The 12,933-nt window shown below is 37.6% G+C and overlaps 2 protein-coding genes across 2 annotated transcripts in view; both read left to right on the top strand.

The window, feature by feature from the left end:
- The window catches only part of LOC139735288 (potassium channel subfamily K member 18-like), a 110,867-nt gene that overhangs the window by 33,707 nt on the left and 64,227 nt on the right, over positions 1-12,933 (top strand). The gene's annotated exons all lie outside the window — the stretch shown is intronic.
- LOC139735289 (uncharacterized) lies at positions 418-8,470 on the top strand. The gene is made up of 5 exons (XM_071646046.1): positions 418-872; positions 2,664-2,816; positions 3,875-3,967; positions 6,644-6,774; positions 7,980-8,470. The coding sequence occupies exons 1-5, from the start codon at positions 725-727 to the stop codon at positions 8,301-8,303; spliced, it is 849 nt and encodes a 282-aa protein (XP_071502147.1). The 5' UTR covers positions 418-724; the 3' UTR covers positions 8,304-8,470.

The raw sequence follows: 12,933 nt of genomic DNA, 5'->3' as shown, positions 1-12,933 counted from the left end.
TTGAAATTTGGAAATGACACCCGGAGGTGTTAATTTAACACCATAAATGAGCACCGAAAATTTAACACCAGCTCGGTGTTCACTATTTAACACCGGACTTTTTGAAGTTAACTTCGCAGCCGAACGGCTGAATTGTGTCTGATTTACATCGATAAAAATACAGTTAGACAAAATAACTTACAACCATACAAAACAAGAACAAAATACAATCATTACGACAACAACAAAACAAATCATCAGTACATCAGTAGTGGAAATATATTCAGTATATAAATTATATTGCAACAAAAACAGAGTTGAGTGAAAAGAAAAACAAACCCGTTTTACATATACATGTACACTGCAAAAACTAGGGTGTTAAATATCTAACACCAGCACAGAATCGAAAAATATTAACACTCTTGGTGTTGATTTTAGGTCCCGTTCAGAAAGAATCACACCAACTGGTGTCGAAATATTCAATTACAGGTTGATGTTAGAGTTTTGGTGTCATTAATTGGTGTTGAAATTGCACATGCGCATAAGTCAGAGAATTCGAGCAAAATCATTGGACGAAAGTTGTCATGTGACCTCGCTCTGCGCTCTCGGATCGCGCTGCTGGCCGGCATTTATGGCTAGCTAGCTAGCTGTGTGTGCGCGGTGCATGCATATGTTATGTGTATAGTATGCATTATCAAGGCCATTTTTTATCGATGAGGTTTTCTTCGCCTTCGGGCCGCGGGTAATGAAAATTCGACTCAATAATATCCTCATTAATCAGCAGTTAAACAGCACAATCATGCCGATAAGTGTAAAGATTTGTTCTGGAGATCGCCGAATCAGAAAGTTGCTGCCACTAAATCCAGAAGACATCGTAGGATTCTTTGAACTGAGTAAGTGTACGGTACCTGTTTTTCAGGTGTTTGTCATGAGTCGACTGTACAATACTGCTAATGCATGTGGAGCATGTGGAGCTGCAGCTAGAGTGCGTGCGACAGCGTTGCACCCAAAAGTACTTCTCCTACTATCCTAGTCTACAGACTACAGGTAGTTTTCTAGACTTAGAATCTAGTAGGTCCTAACGTTAGAAACTAAATCATCCCATTAAATTTAGAGTCTAACTGCTACAACGAGCCTTGGGCTTGGACCAATCCTTCTTGAACTTGAAGCCTTGAGCCTGGGGACCACGCAAAATACTTCTTTATAAGCGAATTTTGTTTGGCAAGAGGAGTTCATATCATGTGCAAATGTACAAAACTACAATTGAAACCTTATCTACTGGTATGTTATGTGATACAATGCATATAGATCTATAGCCATAGAGTCTAGTGTTACTGTAGTTTTTAGATGATAACTATTTCTCTATTTGTGGTAGGTGTCTATACTTTACGTTAGATCTAGACTCTGTAGTCTAGTCCAGGTCTACAGAAATTACATTATCTTCTTGGATAATCGGTGTGCTCTCCCGATGTGCTCCGCTTGTAGTGGGTGCAACGCTGTCGCTTTTGCAATAGTATGTGTGTAGCTACTGTATAGTGTAGTCTGTAGCTAGTCTGTGCAGCTAGTCTGTTACTAGTGTTAGTCTGTTGGTCTGTTTGTTACTTTAATATTAGTCTGTAGTGTTGGTCTGTTACAAAAATGTGAACGTTTTTGTTGAACTTGCTCTCATTTAATTCTTTCTTTCTACATCAATTTTGTTCTATCTTGGAACAAGTGATCCTTGGGCTTGGCCGGCCTTGGTAATACCAGGTGTGAGTTAATGAGGTCAAATGTCATCTAGGGGGTCAAAGGTCAAATGATAGGTCTGTTAGTCTGTTACAAAAATGTTAAAGTTTTTGTTGAACTTGCTCTCATTTTTTTATTTCTGCATCAATTTTGTTCTAACTTGGAACGATTGATCCTAGTTGGGTTAATATCAGATTTGAGTTGATAAGGATATTGTCAATGGTCATCTTGGGGTCAAAAGGTTACTTGTTTTATTGATTGCAAAATCAGGCGAGACTTGTGCCGGCCATGGTTCGAGAACCACCTTGTTATTACAAAAAAGTTCTTGGTTTGAATGTTTTGAATGATAGGATTTGATAAATTTTATGGACATCTTCAGTAAAAATGTAGGGACAGCTTAAGCCCTAAGGGGGCCGCTCACTTGGTCTAGCCTATCCTGGTCTATCGAGGTAGGCCTTAATACTGTCACAGCCGGGTTCAAAAAATTGCATGGCTATGTAATTCTTTCACCTGGGGTGGCAGTAAGGCCTACCTCTAGACCAGAATAGGCTAGTCCAAGAGCTAGTCTCTAGGTCAATAGGGTTAGAGCACCAGCGAACGACTCCTTTAGGCCTAAGCTTTTCTACATTTTTACTGAAGAAGATGTCAAAAAAATTTATCAAAACCAGTCATTCCACTGGCATTAATCGGGGGGGGGGGGGATAAAGTATGTGATAAATGAGATATGTGTCATTGTATTAACATCATATACTTAAAAAATTGTCAATGTCTTTCCCAAAAACACTGAAAATTGCCAGAATGTTCAAACACACTAGCGGTATAAAAGTTATAATGCTACTACAACTGTAGCTATTATCCTGTCATGAAACCATACAAAGTGCAAAGTATACTTAAGTCATTTTTTATTACATTTGTAAATTGTAATAGTTTTTCTCTCCCCACGCCCCCCCCCCTTACAGTCAGAAGAAAATTCAGCATCAGAGATGGCGAAGATCTTGTTTTAGTGGATGAACATGAAGGCTTTAGTATCGACGATGATGTATTGGGAGATATTGTGACCAGCCAGCCTGATGTTAGCCTCATGGTCCTGAAAGAAGATGAAGAATGGTCCAGTAAGTTTTTAATAAGAGCATTACATTTCTGGAGAAGTAAGCAGTATGCGAACAATTATAGGAATGTTCCTTTGAACATTCTCTGTATTTGCAAAAGGTGCTACTGGATACAGCCACTGTGTTAAAATGAACAATTCATTGCAAATTAAAGACAAAGGAAGCTAGTCTTCAGCATTGCAAACTTGCATTTTTGCAGAAATGTTTTCAATGCGATCATCTTGAAATTTGTTGGAAATTTCTATCTATATGTCCTACCCATTCAAGGATGGTATTTATTCATGAATGTACGGCTCACAGTTTCCTGGACCTACATGTGTCTTGAAGACACCTCAATATTGTGAATGTTTGATTTAAAAAACATTTTGGTGTGATGTTTGAGTTGAATGATACTGTCCAAAGGATTACATAAACAAGAATCTACAAAAGCCTGGAAACTTATCATTGTTCATCGGTGTTGGGTATTACCAGGGAGGTGGCCATCTCCCTGGTATCACCAAGTCCCTGGCTGGTGTAAATTTACTCCTAATTCAAGAAGATCTAGTAATTGCAGTGTTTCTAGTATAGTACGCCTTTTTAATTATTTGTTGTGCCTAGCATTCTTATGCTATAAATGTATGATTACGTATTTCAAATCTGGGCGGACAACTCTGTCAAAGTTTACAACAGTAGCATATGACACGAGTGCTGTTTTTCCCATGGTTGGCCCCAGCTGATAAATACTGTGGGGTAAATACTGGTCTTTGCCGGATATTACCGTCTCGCTATTTATGATGAGAATGGGAAACACAGGGGAATAATCAATAAGTCATTTCATGAATTTTGTTAATAAAGGAATACACAAATCATTGTACATGAAGTATGATTAACCAAAATAATAATAATAATAATAATAATAATTTATGGCAGGAATTCATTCTTATTGCTGGGACAAATTTTTGCGCAACGTTTTCTGATCTATGTATCTGATACCACTTTTGCTGTGTACAAGAATTCGAAAATTGTAGCAGTCACTTGGGAAGGAATTGCTTCTATTGTAAATGTTTACTCCAATCATTCAGTGGCACTTGCTCGACAACTTCTGAAGCAGAATGGAAACTTGACAGTCATGGAGCTCCTGTCATCTTTTGACAGTTCTGACCAGAACAAAGAAGGTATTTTTGCACATTCCCTGGAATGCACCCTCTAATTTCATAAAGAGTCTGAAGTGTCATCAGATGTTAAAATTAAACCAACCTTATCATTAAACATTCTAGTGATGGTCAATTTTTCATGGAGCATAATCACACTCCCACATAAACACAACACAAATGTGGGCCAGGAAGCTTATTTTCGAGTAGCCATACACAATTTTCCCCACCCTGAGAGGGGACTCCCTCCCGGATCATCCCCTCATCTAGTTATTTCACTCCATAGGATTTTTTTTACAAAAAACAATTTCCAATACTCTGAAAGTATATTGTACTCACTTAAATGTGCATCAGAAAAAGTTTATTTCTAAGATGCCAATTGCTAAATTTTCCCTACCCTTAGATGGGGCAGTCCCTTCCAAACCTTCCCCTGCATTTTACCCATCTAACTTTAACTTTTAACATTTTTAAGTCGTCCAAAGGAAAGACCTTATGCCGTCATATTTGTCCGTCTGTCTCTCCGTCTGTCTGTCAACAATTTGGTATCCACTTTTTCATCGATCTATATCTTGGCTCCGAGTTAACCAAACAAGTTCATATTTGGTATCGGTATCCTTTAGGACTTTCCTGATATTAAGCTCATTTTTGTGTTGAGGTTGAGCTTAAAGGCAAAGATCAAAGGTAATTCAATGTCACATGGGTTATATAAAACAAATGAAAATAGATCTTTCTCGCAATATCTCAAGAACGGTTTGGGCAAACAACTTCAAACTTGGTATATGTATACCTATGGAGGTGACAATGATCTTTGACCTCAACCTTTGACCTTGACCTTTGACCTTGATTAAACATGAAAATAGCTCTTTCTCGTAATATCTCAAGAAAGGTTTGGAGAAACAACTTCAAACTTGGTATATGTATACCTATGGACGTGGCAATGATCTGTGACCTCAAGCTTTGACCTTGATTAAACATGAAAATGGCTCTTTCTCGTAATATCTCAAGAAAGGTTTGGAGAAACAACTTCAAACTTGGTATATGTATACCTATGGACGTGGCAATGATCTGTGACCTCAAGCTTTGACCTTGACCTTTGACCTTTGCCCTTGATTATTTGTAGACAACATTTTGAATACTGTCCATATTGGCACGGTTTTCAATTACTCGACATTGGACGACTGCTTTGGACGTCGTCCATATTATTATACACTTGGCTTGATTTCTGCTATTCTGATGGCAGAACCCCTTCCCACACACTCCCCCTGCTTTGTCCCTTCACTCCCTCACTCAGTGCCCCCCCCCCCCTCCTTTTTGTCTCACCTGAACAAAGTTCTGGCAGAGATTGACATAGTAATCACTTTTCCTGTTGCTGTGTTAGAAAAATGTTAAAGGCTTTTGTTGAACTTGCTCTCATTTCTCTATTTCTGCATCAATTTTGTTCAAACTTGGAACAAATAATCCTTGGGTATTACCAGATGTGAGTTGATGAGGATGATGAGGTGAAAGGTCATCTAGGGGTCAAAAGATCAAATGATGCGAGGCCATGTGCATCATTTTTAGCTCACCTTAGCCGAAGGTTCAAGTGAGCTGTTGCCATCCGTTTTTGTCTGCCGTCCCTTGTCCGTTGTGCGGTGTGCGTCATCTGTAAACTTTTATATTTTCATCTTCTTCTGCAGAACGAATGGTCGGCTTTTAGTCAAACTTGCAGAGAATCATTCTGTTGGGTAGAGTTGTTCAAATGATAACTGTAGCCCCATGGGGGCCCAGGGGGAGGGCCCCCAGGGTGCAAAATTCTCAAAATTTCAAACATCTTCTTCTCCAGATCCACAAGAAGATCAGTCAAGTTGTTTTGTGTGTAGATACCTTTATAAGTAAAGAATGAAAGTTGTTTATGACAACTCCTGTTGTGCCCCCTCCTTGGATTATTCTGTGTCAGTTTTCCTAAGAGTTTTCACATTCAAATCTCAAAATAATTATATTGCTATAGCGCCCTCTAGACAACTACTGAAACTCCCCTTTAAATGAATGTTGAGTAAAAGTTGCCTTCAATGAGTTTGTACAGAAATTACCAATGAGATCGATAACTCAAAGTTTAATTCATGTCAAAATGAACAGAGCCCATGGAAGTACAAGAATTGTATATTTATTAAAGGAAAAAAAATATTTTAATCTTTTACAAAAAGGGAACAATTAAGCTGTGATCATTCAGAGCATTACAAGTTACATTTCATTGATCACAGCAAGTTCCAAAAATGACCACAAATTACTCACTGGACCATCTCTTCATGCATGAATGATCAAGGTTTTTAATTATAGACAATCAATGACTACTAATCTGATACATGTGATTGTAATAAAGTATCTGCTCACCATGCACTTGTAAGATTTAGGAATAATCTGCATGTGTATTGTTACTAATTGTTTTGCCAGAGTGTCCAAATGGGGGGGGGGGGGGGGGGGGGGGGTAAATGATTTTACATGCAACTGTAGTAACTCAGTGAGTAATCATTTCAGGTGTTCACAGTGAGTTTGACTCTTCATTACAAGGTGAGTATTGATCGAAAACTCACAAAAAAGTGCATGTCCTACTTTTCTCCTACTTTTACTGAAATTTAGCTCCTATTTTTTTTTCTCCTACTTTTTCACCATGATCTACTAGAAAGCCTGCTTGATTTTATTATTTTGCATTTTGAAATACAGGATGGAATTCTGGTACATCTGCCATCCTCCTCTTGTGCCTGTTGCCTCCTGCAAGCCAAGGGAGGTCTAAAGCTGCCTCAGCAAAAGTATCCATTTCCTCAGCAATCTCAAGGATTATTCAGTTTCAGAAGGTATGTAGCTTTTCAGTATAAAAGTGGACTATAAATAAATAATGTTATTAGTACCCTCGTCACACCTTGCATGTTCTCACTGCATTCTAGAAAATGTTGCCAAAACTGACTAAATGTGTGTACACAGGGAGTAGATGTAGCAATGGTCTATCTAAGAATTTCATGAATGTGCTTAGACTGGCTTGGACTAAGAGGGTGCTCAAGAACTTTGGGCCTGTTCAAAAACTGAACCTATCCTAAGATGATTAGGAGTGACAATGCGCTAGAACGAGATGGACCTACTGCAAACAGGGTTGCCATACTTCAATCCTACTAGGAATATGTTTCAGCGTGACATTTTCACAGCCGTAAATGTAGAGTTATATCAATAAACAAAAGGTCAGTACTTTTTACCTCGATATTGGAAATTGATTACAAATTTGCAGCAAGAAAATAATTGTGAAGGAAATTTTAAAATCCTTATTTTCACAGTGTCTCCTTTTGTGTGAGTTGAAATGACTCAACCATATTAGAAAGACTCTTCTCAATCAGATACTTAAAACCTGCTTTGAAAATACTTGCATTTTTTACCAGGCCTCTACAGCCTACCTCTATACGTTTATAAAATTTTCTGTGCAAAGTCCTGGTTGAAGAATGTAGCTACAGTGTATATCTCTGTTCAGTTCATTAACCATAAAGTGAATTGAGCGAGATACAAGTTATAGGGGAGACTACGCTGCACATGGATGTCACCATCATGCACAAGCCCTGTGATTTATGCACTTTTCCTATTTGCTCAAGAGTTATGATGGAGCATCACTTGCAGCCAAGCCTTGATAGTCTGCAACATGCAGCCTGAAGGCCACTGCATATCATACAAATCTTTGGTCGCACAACTTGCCGACTATCATATAAACAGTGCGTATATTCTGTTTTATTTCAGATCTTAAGTCGCTGAGTTGTGTGACAGAAAGTCATATCGAATGCGGTGGCCTTTAGTCTAATCAGGCCTCTTAAATTGAGAAAAAAGTCAGAAAACGTTGTGCTACTTTGCACATTGCAGACATTTTCCACAAAACATCCAGATCCCCCCACTATATATGTATGTATGTATGATGATGGTAACAGTGATGATAAAGATAGAGTTTTGATAGAATTAACAAGTGGGAAAAGGGTAACTGCTAGTTTCATCGTTTACTAGTACATGTAATTTGTTTCAAACACAGAGTGGAGGGAGCATTCAAGATTTTCTGGATGGCACCAAACAGACCCAGAGCCAACCGTTCCTTCTTGGAATTGGAAATTCTAAGGCCTGTATCAGCAGTTACTTGCTCATTGTCGATCACAAGGCCATTCCATGTGGTGCCCGTACGGTGGAAGGAGCAGTAGATGACCTCTTCAAGACGCACTTTGTCTTTGGCTTGCATTACTGCCAGTCTCTTCATCAGTTCTGGACCTTCATCCAGACAGCTGTTTTCGAGATTGATGTTGGAGTTTCCCGCGAATCACCGAGAGTGCGTGAACTAAGATCCAAATTATTCACACCATGATTTGCTTCAAATGCAAGAGAAATTTTGCAATACCAAAGTTGGTGCAACATTTAAGATTAAGTCATGGACTAAGTGAAGGAGGAAAAGAGGTGTTAATCTGTGGACAGGGAGCTTGTGCAAGAACATTTTATTCTTTTCGTGGATTTCGAGGGCATTTGCAGACTCACCTTAAATCTGGTTTGCCAGATAATCAAGAACAGTTTACTGAAAATGAGAAAGCTGATGAATCATTCGAAGAGAGCTTTGCAGGAAACAGTAATGATAATGACGACAGTGATCAAGATCAGGATATAAATGCAGAAGATGACATTTTATCCGCTGAAGATTTGAATAGGCAGTGTGCAAAAGTAATTTCAAAATTTTCAGCAAACAGTGCAAACTCTGGAAAAGTTGTAAATGACATCGTGGAATCAACCAGTTTGATTGTAGGTGATGTAGTAAAAAGTGCATCAGCGGCAGTTAAGGCTACTTTCTTGAAACATAAACTGCCCATTGAGTCCGAAGCTTATAGAGAAATACAGACGCATTTTGCTGTGCTTGAAAAGCCATTTGAAAATTTGAACTCAGAATATAAGCGGATGAAATATTGTGCAACACTTGGACTTGTTGAACCACAAGAAATAAAGTTAGGCATCCGGTATGAAAGTCGTCTAAATAAAAGAAGTAAGCAGTATGAACAGATTGCTATTGAAGATACCTTTGTTTATATACCCATTTTAGAATCTTTAAAGCAACTTTTGAGCAATGAAGATATATTGCATTTTGCTACTCATGACCATAGGAGCACTGATGGTGTAATGAGAGATTACTGTGATGGTGCACAATTTGAGAAAATCCCTCTTTTCCATGAAGATGAAAATGCCCTACAAATTCACTGTTTTTATGATGACTTTGAAACTGTAAACCCCATCGGTTCAAAAACAAAAATTCACAAGTTAGGTGCCTTTTATTTCATTTTGAAAAATCTGCCACCAAAGTATAATTCTATTCTTTCCAATATCAATCCTGTAGCTCTGTGGTATGCTGAAGATGCCAAAAAATATGGATTTAATGCTATTCTCAAGCATATTGTGAAAGACATTAACATTCTGTCAACAGTTGGCATTACTCTTCCTAATGGCATTGTGAAGAGGGGAACCATTACTCAAATTAGTGCTGATAATCTAGGTGCAAATGCCCTGTTTGGTTTTGTACAGAGCTTTTCTGCTAATTATTACTGTCGATTGTGTGTGACAAGCAAGAAAGAGGCGCAGAACACATTAAAAGAGGTGTTAATGGAAATGCGCACCAGGCAGACTTATGAGCAACATTTACAAGAAGCTGAAGCTCAAACTACACTGTCACATGTGTTTGGAGTTAAACAAAAAACTGTATTGAATGATTGTATTTACTTTCATATCTTGACAAATTTTTCACTTGATATAATGCATGATCTGATGGAAGGCATAGTTCAGTATGAGCTGAAACTTGTACTAGAATATTTCATCTATGAAAGGCAACCACCACTCTTGACCCATGATGAACTGAATCAGAGAGTTGCCAGCCATTGCTTAAACCGTACAGATAACAAGAACAAACCATCCTACATTAAACTGAGAACAGCTGGCAATGATGTGGGTCAAAAGGCAATGCAGGCTTGGTGCTTGATAAGAAATCTTCCATTCATCATAGCTCATGACATTGAAGAAGGAAACGTCTACTGGGAACTGCTGCTAAGATTACTAGATTGTATGGATATTATTTTTGCTCCCCAATTAACAGCAGGCTTGATAGCCCAGTTGTCTGTTCTCACTGAAGAACATCACACACACTTTCAAAAAACATTTCCTGCCAATAGGTTGTTGCCAAAGCATCATTTCATGGTGCATTATGCTACATGTTTGAGAGAAGTTGGGCCACTCGTACATGTATGGTGTATGCGGTACGAAGCGAAACATCACTATTTTGGCCGTGTTGCAGAATCTGTACGTAATTACAAAAACATATGTAAATCACTTGCAAAGAAACATCAGACAGCACTAACGTTCCATCTTCAGTCAAACCATCCTTTGGAGTGTCTCGAGGTTGGGCCAGGTACTTCACTTTTATTGTCAGATTTAGATGAAAATATTAGACAGACTGTGCAAGAGAAACTCCAAGTAGAGGAACTCTCTTCTGAAGTCTTTGATGCCAATTGGGTTAAAGTGTATGGTACACATTATCAGTTGTCTCTTTTGGTCTGCCATGACGTCGATGAGCTTCCACTGTTTGGTCAAATAGAGCATATCATTGTACACAACAATGACATTTTTTTTGTACTTCTCTTGCTAGATACATTGCATTATAATTCACACTATCATGCCTTTACAGTAGAAATAAGTTTTCCACGTGGTCATGTTGTCAAGAATCAAAAGGAACTTGTTGACTACAAACCACTAGATTTAATGACAAATTTGTCAAACACAGACTCGAGGAAGTACGTGGCACCAAGGCATGTTCTTTTCAAGTAATTTAGACCTGTAGAGCCGATGTTATGTATGGTTTTGGTAAATGGTAACAAAATGTTCAAAAATAACTTCAATCAATAAGATATTGTGGACTCTTGTTAACCCTATGTAGCCCGGGCTATATTTATCTGTAGCCCCCCCCCCCCCCCCCAGATCTTGGCCGCCGATCATTAATTTAATCTTAAAGAATGCTAATTTTTGGTACATTTTTCCTTTTGAACATCTGACCAAGTGTGCACTGAAAAATTTTTTAATATTTTTGTAATGTAATATATGTAATATTTTCCATCTTTTTTTCTTTCGGGAAAAGCAAATTTATGATGCATGTGCATGAAAGCCAAGGATTTGGAAATGCACAGTTTGATTTGTTGTTGCTTATTTCCTGGAGGAAAAAGAGAAAGGAAAATGCATGTTTTGATGTACAAATAGCTTTTTGTTAACTTGAATGACAAATTTGTCAAACACAGACTCGAGGAAGTACGTGGCACCAAGGCATGTTCTTTTCAAGTAATTTAGACCTGTAGAGCCGATGTTATGTATGGTTTTGGTAAATGGTAACAAAATGTGCAAAAATAACTTCAATCAATAAGATATTGTGGACTCTTGTTAACCCTATGTAGCCCGGGCTATATTTATCTGTAGCCCCCCCCCCCCCCCCCCCCCCCCTCCAGATCTTGGCCGCCGATCATTAATTTAATCTTAAAGAGTACTAATTTTTGGTACATTTTTCCTTTTGAACATCCTGACCAAGTGTGCACTGAAAAATTTTATAATATTTTTGTAATGTAATATATGTAATATTTTCCATCTTTTTTTCTTTCGGGAAAAGCAAATTTATGATGCATGTGCATGAAAGCCAAGGATTTGGAAATGCACAGTTTGATTTGTTGTTGCTTATTTCCTGGAGGAAAAAGAGAAAGGAAAATGCATGTTTTGATGTACAAATAGCTTTTTGTTAACTTGGTTGAGGAAAAAAAAATGAGAAAGAGACTCAAGACAACCAAGTACCTACATGGGTGTTTCTTTTCATATGGGTACCAGGAGTAATTGTGTGATATCATGTGATGTCATGTTCATGTTACACATGAAACATTTAGGGGCTAATTGTGAATGAACATGTTACCAAAGAAATATGCGAGTGTTTGTGAGTGTAATGATTATTGGCTTTTATCTTAGGTATAACACAGTACAAAACAGCTTAGTTTCATTACGTATTAACCAATTTGAGGTCATACTTTGGTACCCATATAAATAGAAATACCCACATGCATATTTTTTGCCTTTAACTACTTTAGTATACAGGGTGGCTCCCAAATTGGGCAAAACTTTGTACATTTTAACATTTTCTTCTCTTGATCCAGATGTAGAATACAAGTTGTATTCTTTAGGTGTAAGTTGTGTATTGTTCATCATGATAATTCCTTTTTCCAGTTTCTTGAATAAACAAGAACCAAGTTTTGTTTGTCAAGATAATTTGGTTTGTTCCTTTTCCCTTCTCTATGTGTAATGTGTAATGAATTTCTGTGTTTGATTCTAATGCATTGATAGAGTGAGTTGGATTGAATTGTTGGTGCTAAATCGTTGGTTTTTGTTTTAACAACAATTTGGGGTTGAATTCTGCATATCACTGTTGTTAAAATAATGGTGTTAAATTTTATCACCGAAAATAGAATTGAATTGCAACACCAAAGATTGGTGTTGGAATCTTTCTTTTTTTTTCTTTTTAACACCAAAAATAGAATTGAATTGCAACACCAAAGATTGGTGTTGGAATCTTTTTCTTTTTAATACCACAAATAGAATTGAATTGCAACACCAAAAATTGGTGTTGGAATCTTGTTTTTTACACCAAAAACAGAATTAAATTGCAACACCAAACATTGGTGTTGGACTTTTTTAACACCAAAAACAGAATTAAATTGCAACACCAAGAGTAGGATTGAATTGTTTAATTCCAGAACTTGGTGTTAAATAACACCAACCGGTGTTTTCCGATATAGATACCGGGAAAGTGTTAAAATCAACACCCATGGTGTTGGATTTAACACCATTGTTTTTGCAGTGTACACTGTATCTTATATCCTCCATTAGTGACGTATCACAACCCTTTAAGCTAATAAAAAGGGTATAGAAGAATAAGGGAT

Source organism: Diadema antillarum, unplaced genomic scaffold, assembly GCF_040938485.1.
Source record: "Diadema antillarum isolate AM-2024a unplaced genomic scaffold, OU_Dant_1.0 seq00000569_RagTag, whole genome shotgun sequence".
Lineage (NCBI taxonomy): Eukaryota > Metazoa > Echinodermata > Echinoidea > Diadematoida > Diadematidae > Diadema > Diadema antillarum.
This window is presented reverse-complemented; position numbering and strand designations above follow the sequence as displayed.

Coding starts and splice junctions, on each gene's coding strand:
- LOC139735289 (XM_071646046.1), top strand. CDS start 725: ATGAAAATTCGACTCAATAATATCCTCATTAATCAGCAGTTAAACAGC. Junction 2,817..3,874: donor AGAAGATGAAGAATGGTCCA/GTAAGTTTTTAA, acceptor CCAATCATTCAG/TGGCACTTGCTCGACAACTT. Junction 6,775..7,979: donor GGATTATTCAGTTTCAGAAG/GTATGTAGCTTT, acceptor TTTCAAACACAG/AGTGGAGGGAGCATTCAAGA.